General features: G+C 33.7%; 1 protein-coding gene across 1 annotated transcript in view; it reads right to left on the reverse strand.

Annotated features, from left to right (window-relative positions):
* Window positions 1–592: 592 nt before the first annotated feature.
* Window positions 593–25,947, reverse strand: part of LOC144255880 (EF-hand calcium-binding domain-containing protein 13-like) — a 162,866-nt gene continuing 137,511 nt past the window's right edge. Inside the window, 2 exon segments of the mRNA XM_077800932.1 lie at window positions 593–709; window positions 1,349–1,579. Of these exon segments, the coding sequence (XP_077657058.1) occupies window positions 593–709; window positions 1,349–1,579 (348 nt within the window).

The following is a 25,947-nucleotide window of genomic DNA, read 5'->3' on the forward strand; positions in this document are numbered from 1 at the left end:
GGAATGGGCCATGTATTTAGGACCACTCTTAGTCCCTATGCCACTGGGAGGAACTGGGGCCCTTGGAGGATCCTCATTCCCACATCCCAGTCCTGCGGCATCTTGTCTGGGGAATGGCCATTGCACTCATGGTCCATGAAGATGAGCCCTGGGGAATGTGTCTCCATTCTGTTCTACTGAGAATTAGAACCACCTATCACCTGAAGGATGGTAAGGCCCCTTGTGTTTCCTGGGATAAGATGTTCTGGGTAGAAATACGGCTTCAAAGCTGGGTAAACTTGCTTTTAAAAGTATGGAGAATGGTAGATGTGTTCACACCATAAAAAGAGATCAATCCTTTCTCATATTGCAAAACTATTTCCAGTATCTCAGGGGGTGTTTCAACTTTAATAACAAAACCTGGCACAGAAAGGGAATGGTATCTGCCATCCTTCAGGGAAAGAGACTAGAAACCATTCTCAGGGAAGGTACAGATATAAGGTATTTTTGTTTAACTAATCCAAGAAGAATCCTGCTCTGCTACTTCAGCCTCCCTGCAGTGAAGGCCACTAGAGAAACTGTTCCATCCCAGCACAAATGGCATTAGAGTCAATTAAGCAGGATTATCAGGAACATTTAGCTTCATAGGCAAGGTTTGAACATGCTTCCTGTCAAGGGACAGAGTGAGGTAGGGGGTGGTGGGCACTGCCCTCATCCAGTAAGAAGTCCTCTACAGAGGAAAGGAGATCAGTTACTTATAATCAATAAAACAAACCCTTCACCTTCTAAGCCAAGGTATTTTATGGCATATGAATTACATCTCAATAGCACTGTTCAAAATTAATTCCTTGATATTTTAAAGTAAAATGTGTTGTATTTATTTAAAATGTACACTAACAATTTTCATTAGGTTAATTAAAACTATTATAATAGGGTTTTGCAGATCCCATCCATCCTTTCTTATGAATATATATATATATATATATATATATATATATATATATATATATGTTTTTCTCTTTTTCAAAGCTTTGAAATCAAGAAGCTGAAGGAATAATTCCTGTTTCATGGATGAGAGGTTCCAGGTGGGTAGAGCTGGGAGCACATTGCTTCCAAATGCAAACTCAATCTCTGCATGGAGCCACTTCCAGGTGGCTTGTTCCTGAAAATCATCCCACAAAAACTGAGGACCTTGGTAGGGTACATGCACATATGGTGTCAGGAGGGCAGTGTCTTACTTTAAAGACACAAAGTGAAGAAGGAGGAGGAGGAGGAGGAGACTTCTCTAAATGGGTAACATTTTAAAAATTATAAATGCAAAACTGAATTTCTAATATATGCTGCTTAATAAATGCATTTGGCCACTCACATAAGAGTTCTTGCAAACAGCCTGGATGAGCACCACCCCCAGCCCTAGGGGTGACATGGTTCTCCCTGGGGTCCTCCAGTAGTCTGCATCCCGCAGCTTCTGGTTTAGGGCTGCGTCCTCTCCTCGGATTAGCTTGGGAGCTCCACTTTGCAATGGGTAGAGCAGCCTCCCTAAGACACCCATGGGAGTCCCCCGGACTCTATGGAACACAGCAAAGCGAGTCCCCCGACTCTATGGAACACAGCAAGGTGAGAACACAGCAAGGTGAGCCAAGGGAGCACAGCGGAGCCTGTTGAACTCTGATGCCCTGAAGGGGGCGTTTCCAGTCGGTGAAGCCCAGATTCCTGCAGAGGGCGCTCACTGCTCCTGCGACAGAAGAGTCCCCAAACAGAGAGGAACAGGAGCCTATGAAGACAGAACTTGTGTGAGATGTTCAGAAAACCAAGTAAGAGGAGGGCAAACTGGAAAATGTGTGGCTGTCTTATCCCACAGGTCTTAACCCACGCAGCGCTCCACAAGTCCATGAAAACAGGAGGAAGACAACGCACCACCGTGTGAGCCGCAGTTGTGGGCAAACAGGCCCCCAGAAGGACTCAAGGACCAGGGCTCTTAACCTCACCCAGCAGGGAAATTAAGATCACCAGTGTTGTCCCCACCAGCGGCAGCATTTCCAGTCCCACATGTGTCTGTTGGTGTGGCTGTGCTCACACATGGCCAGGAAAGTGGGTCCCACACCCAAGTAGAGGGTGTTGCTATGTCGCATGGCTTTAACCACTTGATCTCACTGGGCCGCATCACCAAAGCGGACCCAAAGAGCCTGAAGGAGAACACAAAGAGACTAAGATGGGGGCATTTGTGGGCACATTAGCAAATTCAGAACACTCATCTACAGTCAGTGTCCTCGAAAAATACCAGTAATGCTAGGAATAAATGAAGACAAAATTGATCAAACTATAGGTTTGAGCACACAAAGCTCAGTACTTTCACAGAAATATATAGAATTATTCATTAGCATTGCTTAAGAAAATAAAACAAAAAGTCAAAAAATTTAAAAAAAGTTAAATTAGGTTAGAAATAGCATTGCAATAAACAAAACAATAAATGGAAGAGCACACATATGGCAAGAGAAATTAGTGAAATTGAAAATCATTACATTACTAGAAAACCATAATAAAGTCAAAAGGTGGTTCTTTGAGAAAAAGAGGGCAAGTCTTCAGTGGAATTTATCAAGGAGAAGAGTTAACAGGAAGTCATAACTAACAATAGCAGAATAAAGGACAAGAAGCACATGTTATGAACATATTTCTCTTAATATATTTAAAACTGCATATGAAATGCACAAAAATCCCAGAAAAAAGTAACTTTGCAACAGTGATTTGTGAGAGAATGGAAGCCTTAAGCCTTATATTAGCAATACACTACTTAAGTAGTTTATTGTAATCAGCAGCTAAGAAATAACTCTGTCTCTGTGCCCCACCAGTCCCTAAGGTATTATTGGGAAATATCATAATTTAATTTAGATGCCACTCCAGTCTTGTTCAAAAATTTTAATGTGTTGATTATAGAGGCCATATTCCTATTAATTCTGTGAAAACGCTATAATGTTAATATCCAATCAAACAAAGGTTAAGTCCTTGGAAGGAAAATGATTTCCACTTTGACTCAGAAGAGCTGATATAAATGACCTAGAAGAATAGAACTTGTTGACACTTCTCATAATTAAAGAATGAAAGCCAAAACAAGTAAGTGTATGTTTAAAATAAAATTACAACAAAAACACACCCCAGACCTCTGAACTACGTGGGTGGTTTTGAAAAATAATAGACACTGTAAATCTATGGAAGTAGCTATGGGACACCTCCATGGAAGAGGTGAGGGAGAAGCTGGAGTTGAAAACATGTCTTGCTGGGAATACAACCCTGTGGCAGAGCACTTTTCCAATCTGGGCACCATAACAAAGCAAAATGCTGACCAACCCTCCTCTGTCCCTCCCTCTTTCCCATCTTTCCACTTCCTGCTGTTTTTTGTCTTGAACAGGAGGAATCACAACAATCAATATTAGATGAGAATTGTGGTTCACTTAGCACTGGTGGAAAAAGTGCCTTGGAATTGACTGACGGCTCAGTAGGGGTCACTCAGATGATGAGTAGCTGATGACGGATGGACAGACAGATGGTCAGTGGAATGCATGAAACAAATCCACTAAATGGGTGGCTTTGATATGGATTTGGTGTGCAACCACCTGCCTTGATGGTTGGGAAGGGAAGATTTTAATGTTTACAATTACCATATGTCCAACCCTTTCTCCAAAGCTGATTGGGGCTTTAGACATGGTGAGTTAAGCCAGGCACACAGAATTCCTACATGGTGCCCCAGTGTGAACCAAAAGTACACTTCAACATCCAGCTTCTTCCTGTTTTATTTTACTTTTTGCTCTGTCTCACATCTAAATTGGTTTGTTCTTCCACATGTTCTGCAGAGACCAGCAATGTTCCTCCCACTGTGGTAGTTGCCATCTCTAGTGAAGTGAGAGTCATATTCATTGCTCCCTATCCTTTATAACTTCCTATTGTAGGGGAAATTATGACTGTTATTATTTACTTAGTGGTATTTTCATAATTTTCTACCATAATAATTATTCTTTCTTTTTTCATTCTATTTTATTTACATCACCTTTTACTCTCCTCTTCATTTTCTGCTTTATTCTTTTTTCCTATATGTCAGCAATCTTAGAGATTTTCTTGAGCTAAACTACACAGTGGAAAAAGTTACTGAAAAAGGAAAAAAAAGAGAGAAAACACACATTACTAATAACTCTAATAACAAAAGAGACATCAATATAGATCCTATAGATATTATAAAGATAATAAGAAGATATTATGAACATTATATAAGTACTTTGAATATTCAGAATAAAGGATATCCTGGAGAAATACGTTTAGCAATAATGAAAGATGATATCAGAAATCTTGAGCCTTATATTAAGACAACTGAACAGCTCATTTAAAATTTTCCCATATAGAAATCATCAGTCTTAGAGAATTTCACCTCTGAATGATACAAATAAACACAAAAACTTCCTGAGGAGAAAAAAGGAAATACTTTCTATTAATTATGTGAGGCCAGAATATATTAAAACCGAAGAACATTAACATATAGGAAAAGTGCATTTCAAACCAATTTGCAAAAATACTAAACAAAATATCAGACCTCATCCAGCTACACACACAACACACACATTCTCACTCTTTCTGTCACACACATACACACACAAACACACACACACATAAAATCAACTGCATTTCTATATACTCTCAATAATCAGAATATTAAATGAGAAAAAACATGTATGTGTGTGTTTGTGTGTGTTTGTGTGTGTGTGTGTGTGTGTGTATATATATATATATATATATATATATATATATATATATATATACAATTACATAAAAGTATGAAATGCCTAGGAATAATTTAACAAAAGAGAAAAATTAAGTCGACCTAAATCAATGTAGCAATGCACCATTTTTGGTGGTTTGCCAACAGCCTAAATTTAGCACATGATAGCTGATTGCTTCATTCAGGAATTTTTTAGCTTTTTTCTTCTCTCAGATTATTTGTAGCTTAGAACCAGCAATGGTGAGAGAATCTAGAAGTGAAAACTGGAAAATGCTACAGATTGGATGGTGATATTTTTCAGAGTCATTGTACCAGCACACATATGATTTTCACAAATTATAAAACTCAATATTATAAGCTGTTAATTCCCTGTAAATGGATCTAAAAAATCCAGTGAAAACTCTGATAAAATTTCTGGGAAAAATTTAAATCTGATTATAAACTGTAAATGGAAATATTTTTTAAAAAGTCAAGAATAGCCAGGACAATCTTAAATAAGCATAACAAATTTGGAGGACTTTACCCTTCATATACAAGGACATATAAAAGGCATTACGACCATAGTATACATGCAAAGACAGATAATTAGACCAAAGAAACAGATTAAAAAGTCCAGATATACCACTACATTTATGGTCTTTGATTTATGAAAAAGATGGCCTTATTCTGTAGTGGAGAAATATCATCTTGCTATTAAATGGTGCTGAATATCCACTTAGAAAAAATGGATTTGTGACTCTTGCCCCACATGATATATAAAAATCAAATGAGTGAATTATACATCTAAATGTAAAAATAAAATAATAAAGCTTTCAGAAGATAAAATAGGAAAATATTTTTAATTACTTTGATGTATGCTAGGATTTCTTAAACAGGATCCCAAACACTTTAACTTTATAAGAAAAGGTTGATTCATAAATACATGAATAATAATAAATAATAGGAACATAAACAATAAGAACTTCTGTTCCTTAAAAGGTATAATTCAAGTGAAAAGTAAATACGTTTAGTGAGATATTTGCAATTTATAACCTACATGTAATTTTATCTAGCATACATTTAAAAAAAACTATAAGGAAAAGACAGCATATAAAAACTTGAAAAAGTAAAATACTGACATTCAAACAGAAAAATAGGAAACGGACATAAACAGAACTTTATAAAAATGATTACCCAAACAACCAATAAATATAAAAAAGCTGATCAACATCATTAATCTTTAGGGAAATACAGATGAAAATTATAAGCATAGTGGGAAACTATTACATGCCCATTAAAATGACTAATGGTGGTTTTGTCAAGAATCAGTTGGCTGTAGATATGTGGTTTATTTCTGGGATCTCTATTTTGTTTCATTGGTCTGTGTGTTTTTAGGCCAGTATGATTCTGTTTGGTTATTATTAGCTCTGTAGTATATATTGAAACCAGGTATTATGATGTATCCATTTTTTTTCTTTTTTTCAAGATTGTTTCAGCTATTTGAAATCTTTTGTCCTTCTGTATGAAGAGTGTCATTGATATTTTAATGGGGATTGCATGGATTCTACACATTGATTTGGGTAGTGTGGAAATTTTAAAAATATTATTTCTTCCAATCCATGGACATAGGAGATTTTTTTTCTTTTTTATGTGTCATTTTTAAGTTCTTGCCACCAGTGTTTGTAATTTTAAATACAGACAACTTTGGCTTTCTTAGTTAAATTTATTCCTAGGTATTTTAATTTTTATAGCTATTCTGAGTGGGATTGCTTTGAGATTTCTTTTTCAACAGGCTCATTATTGGTGTATAAAAAATGCTACTGATTTCTGAATGTTAATTTTGTATCTTGGAACTTTGCTGAATTTGTTTATCAGTTCTAATAGTCTTTTGGTAGAGTGTAGGGGTTTTTTAATACTTTTTGGTTGTCACTGGATCTTTTATTTTATTTTATTTGTTTATTTATATGCAATGCTGAGGATCAAACCACATATCTACAGCCAACTAATTCTTGACAAAACCACCAAAAACATGTGTTGGAAAAATGCTTCTTTGATAAATGATGCATGTTGAATTATCTATCTATATGAAGAAGACTGAAATGACTCCAATCTCTCACCATACACCAAAATCAAATCTAGAAAGTAATAGAAAAAAAACATGAGGGAAACATTTCAAGGCATTGTAATTGGTGATGATTTTTTGGATAAGACACCAAAAGCAAAGGCAACAAAAGCAAACTAGACAAATGGGATTGAACCAAACTGAGAAGCTTCTGTACAGCAATTGGAATGATCAACAGAGTTAAGAAACAACCTATAAAATTGAGAAAATATTTGTAAACTAATTATTCCAAAAGGGATTAATATTCATAATATAAGGAACTCAAAATGTACCCAAAATCACCAAATAATCTGATTTTAAAATTGGCCAAAGATCTAAACAGAAATTTCTCAAAAGAAGAAATATTCAACATCATTAATCACCAGGGTAATGCAAAACAAGAATGGAGTCTTAAGTAGAGTAAGATATATTCCATGCTTGTATAATTTTATCAAAAAGGATTCTACTGTCATGTATGAATAAGAATAACCAATTTAATAAACCACAATGAGATAACATCTCACCCCAGCAAGAATGGTTATTATCAAAAAGACCAATTATAATTATTATTATTATATTTTAAAACTATTGTTATTAATAACAAATGCCAGTAAGGATAGAGAGAAAGGAGAATTCTTATACATTTTGGTGGGAGTGTAAATTTGTACAGCCATTATAAAAAACAGTATGAAAATTTCCTTGAAATTTAGTCAAACTACCACGTGAATCCAGCAATCTCACTACTCAGTGGGATTTAATCTCCCAATGACTAAATCATTACATCAAAGAGATAACATCCACTGCTGTTAACTACAGCACTATTTTACAATAGCCAAGATATGGGATCAACCTAGGTACCTCTATGAATAAATGGAAAAAGAAATGTGCTATACATATGCAATAGAACATTTTTCAACCATAAAAAAGGATTAGATCTTGTCATTTGCAGCAAAATGGATGGAAATAGAGGACATTGTTTAATGAAACAAGCCAGACACAGGAGGGTAAATATTTCATGTTCTCTCTCACATGAAGGAGCTAAAAAGGGAAGTGGTTTGAGTGAAGAATAATGATTACTGGAGGTTAGGAAGCAGTGGGGAGGAGAAGAAAGAGAGGGATGTTTGATAAGGGTATCAAAACATGAAAGGAATAATTTCTAGTGTTCCATAGCACTGTGGGTGACTACAGTTCACAATAACCTATTTTGTATTTTTATGAAGAACTAGAAGAGAGGAACTCAAAGGCTCCAACATAAGTGATAAGGAGATAGAAATGTCAAATACTGATTTGATCAGTAGATTCTGTATACATGTGTTAAAATATTGCACTGTACTCTTAAATATTTGCAATTATTTACATGTTAATCAAAAGAATGAAAAGCTTTTTAAAATTTTACAAAAACCCTGCAGATAATTAAGTCCCTTATATAAAATGATGTAGTATTTGCATATACCTACACACATCCTTCCATATCCCTTAGTTTATCTCTACATTACTTATAATACAAAACACAACATAAATGCTATGAAAATAGTTGTTATGCTGTATTATTTAAAGAATAATGGCAATTGTTGAGTACAGACAATTTTTTCCAAATGTTTTTTTATTGAATATGGTTCAATCCATGGATCTAAAACCCAGGAATAAGGAGAGCCAACTATAATTACCTCCCAATGTAAAGGGGAAGTGATTATGCCATGATATAGGGGTCTCATAGATTACTGATAATCTTCTATTTCATGATGTAGGTGTAGTTAAATGGTGTTATGGATAGGATTTGAAATTGTTAGACCAGGACGAAAGAAAAGACCACTGACTCCAATTAAAATCAAATTAAAGCAAGCTTATGATTTCGACCAGCCGGGCTGCCTCCCAACAAAAACCGTGGGAACAAGACAGCACTGCAGCTTTCCTGCAGCCCAGCTTTATAGCCCAGAAAGTTACACAAAGGGAGGGTTACAGATAACAAAACTCTGAGGAGCATAACACAAAGGCTAGTTTACATTTTTGCTGGCCCCCAACATCAGAATTTATGAAGGTCATTAGAGCCTCAGAGAGGGTTGTTATCTAGCCACAGAAGGCCAAGATTTATGAGGTATCACTAAAGTTTCAGAGAGGGTTGCTATCTGGTCAGAGAGAGCCAGGCATGGGTGAGTTCAAGGCACCAGCAGGCATTCCAAGCAGGTTCAGAATTTGCAGTAATTTATAGTAAAACCGAAATTAGCTTTTCATGTCTTTGTGGCGAGATGGCTCCCAATTTTAAGAGAAAATCAGGTTGGGTCTATCAGAATGTCCCCCAAAATCTCATGTGTTAAATGGCTGTCCCCAATGCAACAATGTTCAGAAGTGGGGCTTTGGAGAAAGAAGTGGATCATGAAGGATCTGACCTTATCAGTAGATTATTTCATTGATGTGTGAAGGAACAACTGGGAGATTGGACCTAACTAGAGGAAGCAGGTCACTAGGCGCCTGCTCTAAAATGGTTTATCTTCTATCTGGCCCTGACCACAATTCCTTCCTCTCTCTTCCTCCCTCCCTCTCTCCTTCTTCCCTTTGTCCCCCCACCTCCTTTCTCCTTCTGTTTTTATTTCTCTTTCTCCTTCCCCTTCTTCTTCTTCTGTCTTTCTGCTTCTTGGCTGCCACGAATCACACCCTTTCGCCATGATATTCTGCCTCACCTCAAGCCCAAAGCAATGGAGCTAGCCAACCATAGACTGAAACCCCTAAAGCCATGTACCAAAATAAATTTTTCCTCCTTTCAGTGGTTCACGTCAGATATTTTGGTCATACCAACAACAAGCTTACTGTTCACTTTGTGGTAATTCTTAAACTAGACAAATGATTACAATAGAATTATATCAAACATATTGATAAATATTTATCACAGAAAAATATAGCTTAGTATAAAGAATTAGGATCTTAAATTTATAGTATTTTCTTACTTACCTGTAATAACTTGTACTGTATCCATCAATGATTTGAGATCAGACTTCCCTTTAGCTATAAGATAACACAAATTAAGAGAAAAATATTTTAAAATTATGATTCAGAACCTAGCCAAAGTTTGTTATTATACTTTTAATTTAGGTTCACTTTTAATTGTATAATTCTTAGTTTCAAGAATTAATTCTACATTAGTAAACTGGCCCTTGATAACTGAACTATAACATCTGGCTCAGGGAAAAATATTTTCTTACTGGATTATGATATTTCCTTAAAAACACGATAGAAAATACCAACAATGCAGGTCAATTCTATGAAGACCCTCAATTCTGGTAATGTCATAAGTGTTATGACTGAGGTGTCTGGTAAAAAATTAAAACAATTAGTTTTTTTTCTAGTCTATTCCTAAACAGAAATTGATTCTCCATGACACTCAGAATTGCTGCAGGTAAGTGCTTAAAGCATACCAGAAATAAATATTCCCTGACCAAAAAAAAAAAAAAGTTTTTTTAAAAAAAGTTTTAGTTGTAGATGAACACAACATCTCTATTTTATTTACTTATTCATTTTTATGTGGTGCTAAGGACTGAACACAGTGCCTCATACATGCTAGGCAAGCACTCTACCACCGAGCCACAACCCCAGCCCCCAGTTCTTCATTTTTTTAGGAATCACTTTATCAGTGTCTATTCACTTTCTCATTTACTCAGTCATTTGTCTCCTCTCATTCAAGATTTATGAAGTGCCTACTTAATATGCCAAAAACTTTTCCAGGTTTTGAATATAGAAAGATAAATAATATATCCTTCCTTACTCTCAAGCTCACATTAAAATGACAAGAAAAGCAAATAAATGTAAATACACAATTATAATACAAACATGGAAAGTTCATGAACATGCATAGTTATTGTGGATAAATAGAGAAGAAGTATCTAATGCTATCTGAGTAGTTAAGGAAAATATTTCTGAAAAGGGTTTTCTTAACTCTGATAAGCAATTAGTAAGAGTTAATTAGATGAAGGGGAAGTGAGCTATATTTCATTATAAATAATGGAATAAAAGTTCATTATTATTTCAGGGTAAAGCAGTAGATTAGATAAACAAGATTCAAATCATAAAAGAACTTGATTGCCATTTTAAAGGACTTTCATTTTTTAGTTTATGGCTGAAAGTCAATAAATGATTTTAAATTAAAACACAATGTTGTCAGATTTGCATTTTATATGGCTCACTTTGATGGCCATTTTGTAAAGCCATCAAAATAACTAAAGCCAGGAATGAAAATATCTGAAATCTGGTTGTGGCAGAAAGGACAGAAAGACATTGATGGATTTATATGTGGTAATTTAAAAAAGGGGGTTATTCTGAGAATTTACAAACATACTGTGAAGTTGAAAGAAGTGTTCAATAAATGACCATATTCCCATCATTTAGATTCTACAATTAACATTTTACTATTCTTATTTTCTCATATAGCCATTCATCAATCCATTCAGCCATGTATGTGTGGTATTTGAGGTAAAACTGGCATTGTGAAGTAGGTGGACCAGATAGTAAGTGATAGGAAATAGTGGGGAATAAAAAAATGAATTCCACATAACTAGTTTAGGTGAATAAATCATGATAGCACAAACAAGACAGAATCTAGGAGTAGGAGAATGGGAAAGGAAATAATAAATTCCTTTTAAAATATGTCTAAAATGATGTCTGTTATGAAATATCCAAGTGGGAATATCTAAACACATTTGGATATATCTGTCAGAAACCCAGGAGAGAGTTTATGTTTAAAAAAAAGACTTGAAAGTCTTCAACCTATAGGTGATAGGTAAAACCATGGATATCAATGAGATTTCCCAGAGAGTATGTTAAATAAAAACCAGAGAGGAATAGAAAATCCAGATTGAGAGAACAACACAAAAACCAAGGGAACAAAATTTCAAGGTCAGAATTATCAACAATATCAAAGACAGCAAAGAACCCCTGTAACAAATCTATATGTGTCTAATGCAGTTGGTAAATAATAAGTAACTGATGTTCTTAGAGAGAAGTTTCAATAGTATTAGGGGGTGATTCAGAATACAGAAATCTATATAGAAAATGGAAAGTCATATAGCCATTCATCAATCTATATATATATATATATATATATATATATATATATATATATATATCAGCTTCCCTCCATTTGTTTCCTTCTCCACCTTTTTATTCTGCTTCCTAAACATTCATTAATGTGAAAGATGGTATTAGAAACAATCTTGTCAAATGTTTTGCATTCTATATGAATTTATAAAATGAAGTCAGGATTTGCTCTTACTCTAGACTAAATTTTTTTCTGATATTTTTCAAGTTTATCATTACAAAGTACATGTTTCAGAGATATAAATAAAACCTTCAAGACCAAGATTTCATGAAGAATTTTTTTTAATATCTAAATTGAGTTACCATCAACTAGAAGGTTTCTTTCTAGTTCTCCAAATTCTTCTTTGGTGAGTTCAATCCCCATGTTTCCTAGCACATTGTTCAAGTCTCTGATATTAATTATCTCTTCTAGGTAAAGAGAAAAAAATGAAAACTCCTACCCATGCTAAAATGTTTCACTTATTTTTGCATATGACTTATAGACTTTTTTGGCAAGACTTAAGATTCAATACAGTTAAAATTAAACTTACTTCCCTTATGTGTTATCTGGGAAATAAATATATGTTAAGGTCTGTAAATAAGTCAAAAATAACACCTGGTATTTTGCCAGAGAAATGTTAGAGTTCGTAAACAAGTCTGGATGGTGCCTGGCAAAATGTCAGAGGGAGTGGTTTGAGAAGTAACAAAAGTGAGCCATTAAGTGTGGAGATTCCTTATTGGTTGATTGATGTATCTAGTTTATGCTAATTAAGATAAGCTGTGCAAAATGTATAAATAGCTCTGTTGCCCTACAATAAACGGCTCCTATTCCTGCTGCATCAATCTACAGAAGTTATTCGTCACCCCCCGGTTATTTTGCTGCAGCCAGACTGCGGCAAATATACACATCAAAAATTCCTGAAGGGAACAGAATTAATATTTAGTGCATTATTCTTATGATTAAAAAAAGAAGTTCTAGTGAGTTGAAAAAATATTGTTGAAGTATGAATACAATGATTTGAATATTGTACTTTATTATTTATTCTATTTGAATATTGTACTTTATTATTTATTCTATTGGGATTTACTTAAGTAACCTAACTTTTTATTTTCACTTTTCTTTTGTATGAAATTAAGATGATCCTAACTGTTTCATCGAGTATCTGAAGAAAAAGTCACACTTGAGGAAAGACCTAGAACTCTGACAGGCATATGGCATGTGATGGTGCATTTTAACTATTACTTCTTTTTGTTGATTTTTTTTAGTCATACATGACAGTAGAATGCATTTTTATACAATTATGCAAATGTATGGAAAATATCTTATTCTAATTAGGACCCCAGTCTTGTGGATGTACACAATGGTGGGATTCACTGTAGTGCATTCATATATATGTAGAGAAATTATGTCAGATTCATTCCACTGTCTTTCCTTTTCCTATCACCCCTCCCTTCCCTTCATTCTCCTCACCCTTATTGTGGGTTAGCTTCCACATATCAGCAAAAACATTCCACCTTTGGCTTTTGGGGACTGGCTTATTTCACTTAGCATGTTAAGTCTACAGAATCCATCCATTTACTGGCAAATGTCATAGTTATTTTTCTTTATGGCTGGATATACTCCATTGTGGTGTGTGTGTGTGTGTGTGTGTGTGTGTGTGTGTGTGTGTATACACACACACACATATATATATACACACATATATATATATATATATATATATCACATTTTCTTTATCCATTCATCGGTTGAAGGGCACCTATGTTGGCTGCACAGCATAGTTATTTTAACTGAGTGGCTATAAACATTGGTATAGCTGCATCACTTTAGTGTGCTGATTTTAAAACCTTTGGATATATACCAAGGAGTGGGATTGCTGGGTCAAATAGTACTCCCATTCCTAGTTTTCTGAGGAATCTCCTTACTGCTTTCCAGAGTGGTTGCACCAATTTGCAGTCCCAACAGCAATGTACGAGTGTACCTTTTTCTCCACATCCTCTCCAACATTGTTACCTATATTCTTGATAATTGCCATTCTGACTGGAATAAGATGAAATGGCAGTGTAATTTTAATTTGCACTTCTCTCGTTACTAGAGATGTTGAACGTTTTTTTCATTTATTTGTTAACCATTTGTATTTCATCTTTTGAAACGTTTTTGTTTAGTTCTTTAATAATTACTTCTGAGCAAAAGTAGAACATGTTTTCTTTTTTTAACTCAAACTAATTTTATCTAGTTTTACTGCCTATGCTCACCACATCATTAGTGATTGTTCTGCATTTCAGAATTTAGCCTGCAAAAATACATTCTGTCATTCTTCTAGGAAATTTTATTAAAATACATATGAATATTGCCAATATGAATATGTGAAAATATGAGACATTCTGCCAAGGTAAGATAAGTTAAATTATATTGGATCCATATCTTGGAGAGTAGCATGATTTTTTATCAAGTGATTAGGAACATAATATAACAAGAGATAAAAGAAGAGTTATTCTCTAATTCACCACCCATTTATTTTTGAATGTTTCAAACAGATAAGATTTAATTCTGATATATCTTACTAGTATCTAAAAATTTGCCAAAATTCAACTCACAGAGAAGGAGAAACAGAATGAAATAGTTCAAGTTTTACAAAGAAGTATTTGTCAGATTTGCCCTATAGCTGGGACTGTCTATCTCCATAAAAGTATGGAAAGAAGGTAAAAATCTTTTTTTACTCTTGAAAAAATTGCTATTGACACCTTATCAAGTACAGGTACAGTATTTTAAAATACTATTAGTGTACTTTTCACAATTCTTTATTCCATGAAAACTTTCCCTGTTCTGTCATAGAATTTATATAACCTCAGAGGAAAAAATACCTTTAACTTTGAAAGCTATTATTACAAACAAAACTTTAAAGTCAGGCATTTAGTTTTATTATAACTAGAAGATTGATTATAACTAGAAGATTGATTATAACTACAAGATTTGATACTGCTACATACAATATCTATTCAATGTTTTTTTTCTTTTTACAAGTACTTCCAATACTAGAAGATGGAAAGACAACATTCAGGCATAGACAAAATTACTCTTGTTAAAATGGTCATATTAACAAAAGTAAATAGATTCATTGCAATCCCTATTAAAATACCAATGACATTCTTCACAAAACTAGAAAAACAGTTCTAAAATTCATTTGGAAGAATAAGATACCCAGAATAGCCAAGAAATCATGTGCAATAAGAGTGATGTAGGAGGTTTCACAATACCAGAACTCAAATCATCCTACAGAGACATGGTAACAAAACACATGGTATTGGCATCGAAACAGACATGAAAACCAATGAGACAGAAAGGAAGACACAGAGACAAACCCACACAGACAGAGTCATCTGTTACTTGACAAAGATCCCAAAAACGTAGGTTAGAGAAAAGATAGCCTTTTAACTCACGGTGCTGTGAAAACTGGATTTCCATATGTAGAAGAATGAAACTAGATTCCTGATTTTTACTCAGCACAAAAGTCAACTCAAAGTGGATCCAAGATGTAGGCATTACACAAGACTTCACAATGCTAGGAGAAAACAGAGTCAACCCTCCAACATATTGGCACAGGCACTGACTCCCTTAATAATACCCCAAAACATAGGCAGTAAAACCTAGAATCAATAAATGGGACGACATCAAATTTAAAAACTTCTGCATAGTAAAGGAAATAAGTGCATGAAAGTGTAGCCTACAGAATGGGAGAAAATCTTTACCAGTTACTCTTCCAACATAGGATTAATATCCAGAATATTTAAATAAATCAAAAAACTTACCACCAAAAAAGGGGGAGAGGGGAAAGGGGAGGGGAGAAGAAGAAATACAAATGGTCAACAAGTATATGGGAAAAAAGTTCAACATCATTAACAATAGAGAAATGCAAATCAGAACCACACTGAGATTTCATCTCACTTCAGTTAGAATGACATCACCCTTCTCTGAGGAAAGAGGATGGACCATGAAAAAGTTATTTTGACTCCACAACACAAAAATAATCACTACTATGTATTATCATTACTACATTCAAAATCTATCCAATCGGCAATGAGATTTAATACTACGAGGCTGATTCCAAATCTCAACTCAGATATCACTATCGGGCATTCCCTAACTATCCTTTCTAAAGTAAAGGCATTCAGCCACTTTTGGTCACATTAACATCTTTTTCTTAAAAGTACCTATTGCTTTTTAAAATTATCTCATCTTTATTAATTTATTCCCCACCTAGTAAGGAAATGTGAGCTCCATGAAAGAAAGAATACTGTCTGATTCAATCCTGTGTATCTCCTACACTTAGAGAATTATAGGAACTCAGTAAATATTAATTAGCTGAATAAATCATAGCACTAAAAGTAAACAATCTAATACCAAAACTAATAAGGTTCATTCTCATTTTCTAGATTATCTAGGAAGTAGTCTCCATTGCTGATAAAAATCCTGATTTTTGTAGTTCATTTTTTTGCTGCATAGACCCAAAAGGACTTTTTTCTAATTTATCAGATTTAAAATTCTTTCCATGATACAAAACAATTTCCCATGAGATATTAAATGATAAGCAATATAAAGGAACAATGAAAATAATTAAGATATTGGGGCAAACTGACAATCTAATGACTAATAGTACAAGAATCTAAGCAAAAGTATTAAAATGTACTGTCCTTCCATCTTGCTTTTAAAAGCCTCAATTATATCTATCGGCTTCCCATAATTCAGTTTTCACTCAATAATAAAAAGCAAATATATATTTATTTATATTGTTAAAGATTCCAACATTTTATATATACATTTGCAAAGTTAAAATCTAATTTATAATTTTGCACACTATATTTTCCAAATGAAAGTAAGAGAACTAGAACATTTTTCACATAAATTATTAATGTGATATTAGAAAATAATGTCCATTTTAAATTTCTATACACTCCCACCTACTCTTGCTACCCTACTCTGATTATTTAGAAGCAAATATCAGATATCATATTATATCATATATATTTCAAATGTATTACTAAAATATAGGAACACTAGAAATGACTACTAAACCATTATCACTCTAAATTTTGAAAATTATTTATTATATTGTCAAATAATCAAGTTTGTGTTGACATCTCAATTTGCATACAATTCGTCCAAATAATTTCAATTTTTGTTAGATCATCGTAATTATACATAGTAACTGGGCTCATTTTGACAAAATCATACATACAAGGAATTCGATTTCAAGCCCTAACCCTACTCCCTTTTCCTTCCTCTATTCTTCCTCCTCTATTAAACTTCTTTTCTTCTACAGATGCATAAACATGAAATTCCCTTTAGTTATGAATATAACATGACTTTGTTAAATTTATCTACCCTTTTCCCTTCCTTCCTCCCTCTCATTCTCCTACATCGACTCCACTGATATTCACTGTATCTTTTTGATATCATATTCTCTCCCTCACTGCCTTCTTTCTCTTATTTTGCTCTAGCTTACACATCTGAGAGACAGCATTTAACCTTTAATTTTCAGAGTCTGGTTATTTCACTTAGCATGATTTTTTTCATTTCCATCCACTTACCAACAAATGCCATTATTTCATTGTTTATGGCTGAATAGAATTCTATTGTGTATATGCCACATTTTCTTAAAACTTTCATTTATTGATGGACATCTGGGTTGAGTCCATAATCAACTTTTTAATTGGTTATTGTGAATTGTGCTGCTATAAACAATGAAGCAGCTATATTGCTATAGTACTCTGGTTTTAGATCTTTTGGATGAAGACTGAGGAGTGGAATAGATGGATCATATGGTGGTTTCATTCCTAGTTAGTTTCATGGGGGATCTCCACACTGCTTTCCAGAGTGGTATATTAATTTGTAATCCCACCAACAAAAAAATGTAAGAGTGTACCTTTCCCCTGACATCCTCACAATCATCTATTATTCATGTTCTTGATAATTGCCATTCTGACTGGAGTGAGATGAAATCTCAGTGTAGTTTTGATTTACATTTCCCTAATTGCTAGAGATGAACATTTTACCATATATTTCTTGGCAATTTGTGTTTCTTCTTTTGAGAAGCATCTGTTTAGTTCTTTTGCCCATTTATTGATTGGGCTGTTTGGTTTTTGTTGTTATTTATTTTTGTTTTATTTTGGCTTTTTTAGTTTTTTAAAAAATTCTCAACTTTAATCCCCTGTTAGAGGAGTAGTTGGCAAAGATTTTTTCCCATTGCTAGGCTCTGTTTTCACTCTCTTAAACATTTCCTTTGCTGTGCAGAAGCTTTTTAATTTGATGGTACTCCACTTATTGATTCTTGGTTTTATTTCTTGAGCTTTAAGGGTCTTACTGAGAAAGTTGGTGCCTACACCTATTATAATACAGTGTTCCCTTTATTTTCTTCTAGCTGTTGCAAGATTACTGGTCTAATTTCTAAGTCTTTAATCCATTTTGGGATGTGATAGTATAGGGGCACTCAGCCACTAAGTCACATCTCCAGCCCTATTTTTGTATTTTATTTAGATACAGGGTCTCACTGAGTTTAGTGCCTCGCTGTTGCTGAGACTGGCTTTCAACATGCCATCCCCCTGTCACAGCGTCCGGAGCCACTGGGATTACAGGCATTCGCCTCTGCGCCCAGCTCTGTGATCCATTTTGATTAAATGTTTGTGCAGGGTGAAAGATAGGAATCTAAATTCATTCTTCTACATATGAATATCTGGTTTTTCTAGCACTATTTTTAAAAAGGCTGTCTTTTCTCCAAAATATATTTTTGTCACCTTTGACAAGTATCAGATGACTGTGTATATTTAAGTTTATTTCTGTGTCTTCTGTTCTATTCCATTGGTCTTAATGTCTATTTTGATGCCAGTACCATACTGTTTTGCTACTATAGCCCTATAATATAATTTAAGATCAGGTACCACAATGCCTCCTTCACACTTTTCTTGTTCAGAATTTCTTTGGGTAGTCTGGGTCTTTTATTCTACCAAATGAATTTTAAAACTGTTTTCTTTCTCTAGTTCTGTGAAGAATGTCATTGGTATTTTGATGGGGGTCACACTGCATCTGTAGTTTACTTGTGTACCATGGCCATTTTAACAATAGTAATTTTGTCTTTCCGTCTTTTTTATGTGTTTTTGAATGTGGTTTTCTAATTTTATTAAGGATTTTTGCATCTATGTTCATCAGGGATATTGGTTGATTGTTTTCTTTACTGAGACGTGTCTTTGTCTGGTTTGGGTATCAGGTTATACTAGTATCCTAGAATGTATTTGGAAGTGTCCCCTACCTTTCAATTTCATGGAATAATTTGAGGAAGACTGCTGTTAGTTGTTCTTTAAAGGTCTGGTAGATATTAGCTAAGAATCTATATCATCTTGGGCTTTTCTTTGTTGGTAGGTTTTGATTGCTGTTTCAATTTCATTACTTGATATTGGTCTGTTTAATCTATCTTTATTTTCTGGCTTCAATTTGGGCAGATCATATGTGTCTAGATATTTGTCAATGTCTTCTAAATTATGCAATTTACTGGAGTATAAATTTTTGAAATACTTTCTAATGACCCTTTGGATTTCAGCAGTGTCTGTCTGAGAGCTCCTGTAATTTTGTTGATTTGGGTCTTCTGTTAGTTTGGCTAAGGGCTAATCAATCTTATTTACCTTTTCAAAGAACCTACTCTTTTTTATGTTGATTCTGTGTGTGTGTTTTTTAAATACTCAATTTTGTTAATTTTGGTTCTTATCTTTATTGTTTCCTCTCTTCTACAAATTTTGGAATTAATTTGTTCTCCTAGGGTCTTGAGGTGGAACACAAGTTTATTTATCTGGGATCTCTCTACATTTTTAATGTTGGCACTCAATGCAAAAAAAAAATTCCTCTTAGTACTCCTTTTATACTGTTCCAAAGATTTTGATATGCTATATCTTTGTTTTGTTTCTAAGGATTTCTTGATTTCTTCTCTCATTTCTTCTTTGAGCCATTCTTCAATTAAAAGAGTATTATTTAATCTCCATGGACATCTGTGGCTTCTGTTATTTTCCTTGCTGTTGATTTCTAGTTTCATTCCACTGTGGTCTAATATGATACATGGGATTATCTCAATTTTTTGTATTAGCTAGACTTACATTGTGACCTAGAAATATGGTCTATTTTGGAGAAGCTTCCAGTGCTGCTGAGGAGGAAAATTCAGCTCTTTGGGGATAAAATATCTATAGATGTCTATTAGGCCCATTTGATTTGTAGTATTATTTAGGTTTGATATGTCTTCATGTATGTTTTTATGTTTTGATGACCTGTGACCTGTCTATTGGTAATAAGGTTGTGTTGAAATCTCCTTATATTATTATATTGGGGTCGATCTGGGATTTAATGTCAAGGAGTATTTTTTTAATGTAATTTGTTGTATTGGCATTTGGAGCACATATATTAAGTATCATTATTTCTTCTTTTTGGAACATTCCCTTTACTGGGATGTAATGGCCCTGTTTGCCTCTTCTGATTCATTTTTGTTTGAAATCTGTAGTCAGATATGAGAATGACTATTCCAGCTTGTTTTCAGAGTCCATATGTATGTAATATTTTTTTCCATCCTTTTACGTTCAGCCTGTGAATATTTTTATCTATCAGATGAGTCCCTTGCAAACAGTATTTTGATCCATTCAGTTAATCTATGTCTTTTCATTAGCGAGTTGAGACCATTTAAATTCTGGATTATTATGAATATGTGTTTGTGGTTTGCTGCCATTTTGATCTGTTGTTGTAATTAATTCTGTCTTGCTTCTCATTTAGAAAATTTGTCTTCTATTGATCTTCATTTATTTGAGAATTTTATAATTTGTTTTGGGTATGCTCAGTGCAATTTTTTCTTTGAGTATATTTTGTAGTGCTGGCATAGTTGTCATGCCTTCTTTTAGTCTTACCTTGTCATGGAAGGTTCTTAATTCCCCATCAAATATGAAAGAGAGCTTTTCTGTGTACAGCAATATGGTTGGCAAATGTTTCCTTTTAGAGTTTGAAATATCTCATTTGATGCCCTCCTTGATTTTGGGATCTGAGTTCAGAAGTCTGAAGTGAGCCTTACTGGTTTGCCCCTACATATGATCTGTTGTTTCTCTCTGGCAGTTTTTAATATTCTTTCCTTATTTTCCTAAGTTAGGCATTTTGATTCTGATGTGTCTTGGAAGACTTCTTTTCTGGTTAGGTCTATATGTGGTCCTGTACACCTCCTATATGTGGGTGTCTATCTCCTTTCTGATAGTTTTCTGTGAGTTCCTCATTAAAAATGTTCTTAATGCTTTTATATTATATTTCCATGTTCTATTCTGCCCTAATGAATGTATAATATTCGTTATATATATATTATATTGTTTAGTAATAACTAAACAATATAATATATATTGTTCTTGTATATTCTGATCATGTTCTATTTTTCTCTTTTTTGTATTCTGTGCACTCAAATTCTTGTATCCTGTCTTCAATGCCTGAGGTTCTATCTTCAAACACTGAAGTTCTACTTTCTATGCCATCTGATGTTTTGGTAATGCTTTCAAGTGAATTTTTAATTTGATTCATTGTGTCATCATTTTCAGGAATTCTGATAAATTTCCTTTTACTAAATCTATTTCTTTATTAAAATGGTCTTTTATCTCTTGAATTTGCTCTCAATTCATTCTTAAAATCTTCTTTTAGTTCATTGAACATTTTGATAATCATTTTTTTTAATAAACTTTCTCTTTTAAACTTTCTTTTTAAATCTACTTTCATATCTGTGGGATCTTTTGTTGGGGGATTGTGCATTGTGGGGAGGCATAGTTTGACATTTGCTCATATTTTATGAAGTCCTACTCTTGCACATTGAGGTGGTTTCCCCTTCCTCTTTTGTATGTGTGTCCTCATGTGCATATTTTTATTATAAGATTTCTGTTTGGGATATATAAGTAGATGTCTAGGTAAGGGATATAGGGTTCCCTTCTAATTGTTCCTGGTTTGGGGATTGGGATTTCTGCTTCCCCAATTCTATAAGTTGAAGTAATATTTAGGCTCAGGTAGGGTTGTACCAATTGTGGGGTGAGGTTTGCTGTTGCTTGTCTGACTTGTAAGTATTTCTTGGCAGCAGGGTCTCTACTCTGAAGTCCCAACGACTTCTGAGCCTCTCTTGGCTTGGGAACCAGGAATAGCACTAATGACAGTGACAGATGTATAAATTTTAAGATAATTGTTGGAGTCCTCTGACATCTGTAGCCCTAATTTATACCTATATAGAAATTGTGGGGGTCCACATTTAATACCAGTAGCTACAAGACTGTGAACTATATTGGGCATTCAATATCAGATGTCTACTATGTCATAGACTGTATTAATAATTACATTAATATGAATAGGGTGTGAATGCACAAACTATGTAATCCTCTTATTTAGTAGTTTCTTAGGTAATGAGAAAATAGAGTGAGAAGGCTGAATAATAAACAAGTGGGAGGGAAGTTATTAAATTTTTATGAATAAATATATATTTTCTTCAAACCTGTCCATGTAGGGAGTATACACACACACACACACACACACACACACACACACAATCATGCATAATGGAAAAAAAGTGAAAAACAATACAATATTAACTTTTTCTCCTTAAGAAAGATGAGACAAAAGTATATTTATATAATAATCAATCTTGTGCATATATACACATATAATGTCTGAGATAAGGACATTCTATTTCTACACATTGTTTTTTCCAGTTTCAAAGTAAAAAGCAAGGCTGTACAATGAAGTTTATTTTACAATTCCTATAAAATAAATAGAAAAGACAGAAACGTAACAGATATTATTAATACTTGTTCAAAGATCAGAATTATATCTCTGAGAATCAACCTAAACCAAATTTTAGGATGTGAGTTATTAACTGTCCATCACAAAATTTCACCATGTAGAAAATAATTCAACTATTTTGTCTATTAGATATCCCCTAAACTAGAAGCAGATTTGTTCTCTTCTATTCCAACACATTCTTCTAGATTTCCACTTAGTTCTATAGCCACAAAAGCAACTTGATTATTTATAGCATCGATGTTTCCGTGAATGTCTAGAAAATGAAAGCCAGGCTAAATTATATTATTTAGCAAGATATATAAAAAAGAGATAAGAGAAGTTGTGCAATATTACACTAGTATAGATTTTTTGTTTACATAGAAGAAAACTCAATATTAATGGACATAAATTATCTATCAATAAAATATGATTCACATTTTATTACCCATTAAGTAATTTGAATACAAAACCAAAGCCAAAAATTTCAATTTGAAATATGTAATAGAATACAAGAAAATATGTCAAAACGTAGGCATTGGTTATTTTTGTCTTCCGTATTAAACTAGGGGTGATTTTCTTTTTTCCTCTTTAAACATCTCATGTTTTCTCCAAGTTTGTACATTATGAAAAGGTATGCTTATAATTATAGGTAAACATTTAATAAGCTTTATTAAAACATTATTGAAAAGGCTTAAGATTTTAGTTTTATGTCTTCTTATCACTCACTCACCTTTATCTATCAACTTAAGCTGATGTGTCTTCCCATCAGCTATAAGAAAAAATGTTTTTAAACAGAAGCAATAATGATATGTGTAGTTAAACCAGAAGTAATACAACTTAAAATTATAAAAATTAGTATTAACACTATATCTTTTAATTTTTAATTGGCAAGGAAACATTTATTAATGTGTAAAATGATGTTTTGATATGTATATACAATGTGGAATGGTTAAATCAAGATGTTTAAGATATCCATTGACTCACAAACTGTGTAATGATGATGATGATAACACCTAAAATCTCCTCTCAGCAATTTTCAAGTATACAATACACTTTTTTGATAAACACAAGCACATAATGTTTACTTGAAATTCCAATTTATTAGAAATTTACCCTTCAATGGAACCTTTCCTCCTTAAAGACATTTTTAAAGACAATCAACAATTCAGGTGTCACTGCAGGAGGAACACAGGATTCTCACTATGACGAGAACAGACTGGATTTGGATAAGAAGCATGGGGGCCATCATGGTGGCACAATCCTGTAACCTCAGCTACTTGGGAGGCTGAGGCAGGAGGATCACAAGTTCAAAACGAGCCTTAGCAACTTAGTGAGGCACTAAGCAACCTAGTGAGATCCTGTCTCTAAATTAAATATAAAAAGGGGCTAGGGATGTTGCTCAGTGGGTAAATGCCCCTGAATTCAATCCCTGGTACACACACACACACACAAAAAAAAAAGTCTGGGAAGGGGTATCAGCTTGGCTTACCACATTGTAATATCAGTACATGTCTCTGCTTACACCAAACCTGTGGGAGAAGGAGCCACAGGAGCCACAGGAGCAAATTCCCAGATTCTCTGGGCAGGGAAGAGAGCAGGGAGCTGGGCACTGTTATTAACTACAATCATGATAATGTACAACAGATTTCCTGAATTTATTTTATCTAACCAAAATTCTATATCCTTTGATCAACTTTCCATTCCTCCTACCCTCCAGTCTCTGGTAACCTCTGTTTAATCAACCAGCAACTGACCCAAATTATACTGAAGTGTAAAATACCAGAAAAAGAAATAAAATGAATTCCAAGAGAGCACAGAAAAATAACTGAATGGAGTAAGGAAGTTAGTACATGATATGAATGAGAAATTCAATAAGGAGATAGAGATATTGAAAAAGAAACAAATCCTGGAAGCAAAAGACATAATAAACAAAATGTTCAAATGAAAGTCTATTAATAGAATAGGACATGGCTGAAGACAGGATCTCAGGGCTGGAAGACAAAGTGGCCAGCCTGGAACACTCAGACAGCATTAAAGAAAAGAAAATGAGTAACCATCACCAGAATATTCAAGAACTCTAGGATAACATTTGGAGACCAAATTTAAGAATCACTGGAATTGGAAATGGTTTGTGATACAGATTAAAGGAATTGATAACCTCTTCAGGGAAATAATAACAGAAAATTTTTCAGCCCTGAGAATGATATTGACATCCAGACAAAAGAAGCATTCAGGACCCCAAATAGAAAATATCAAAAAATAATCTCTCCATAACACATTAAAATTAAAATGCCTAACATACAGAATAAGGCCACAAGAGAAAAACATCAAGTTAGATGCAAAAAATTACTTAATAAAATATTAACAAATCATGTTCAATGTCATATTAAGAAGAGAGTACATTATGACCAAGCTGGTTCTATATCAGAGATGCAAAGATGATTTAACAAATGTAAATTAAACATATGTAATTCATGATATAAATAGACTTGAGGACATGCACATCATGTAAAGGTCAAACAACAACAAAAAATCTCTCTGATCTTGATCTTCCCTTGACTATTGGCACAATTCCATGGGGTACTGTTCACACATGAAAATATTCCTCTGAAGTTGTGCCATGAAGTGGTCCCAGTCAATATAATTGATGAATCAATGGCAAACCCATTTAATAAATATAAAAAGAGAAAAAAATATTTTCAGGCATTGATTTTAAATTAAGCATACACAATAAATGCCAAAATGTGAAAAGTACATATTAGCATCTCCAAAAACTTTGAGGATTCACAAAACAATATTGCATTATAAATATCTTAAGCAGAGGGGAGGAGAAAGGCTTTCCTTATTCTCTTCAATTTTATTAGCAGTTTCACTTTGCCACAACTATCTCAGTGAATTACTTTACCTTCACTGATTTACATAATATGTAAATCATTTATTTTCTCAAAACAGACCCTAATGTAATCAACACAAGATACTTTCGAGTCTATAAAATAAGGACTTAAACTTTTTTACTAATTTTATTCAATATTTTTCTATCATGCTGAATTTATGATCTCAGGTGAACTGCTCTATATGAGTGGGTTTTTTATATTAGGAAAATAAAACAAAAAACTAGAGGGGATAGATGAATGGAAGCTATGGAAAGGGAATAGAGAAATTACAGTCACTCATAAGGAAAATTGACTTATAGCAATTAATGTACCATCAAGTTTTCTCTCTAACTTCTGGTGTTCT

Source organism: Urocitellus parryii, chromosome 1 (assembly GCF_045843805.1).
Source record: "Urocitellus parryii isolate mUroPar1 chromosome 1, mUroPar1.hap1, whole genome shotgun sequence".
NCBI classification, from domain to species: domain Eukaryota; kingdom Metazoa; phylum Chordata; class Mammalia; order Rodentia; family Sciuridae; genus Urocitellus; species Urocitellus parryii.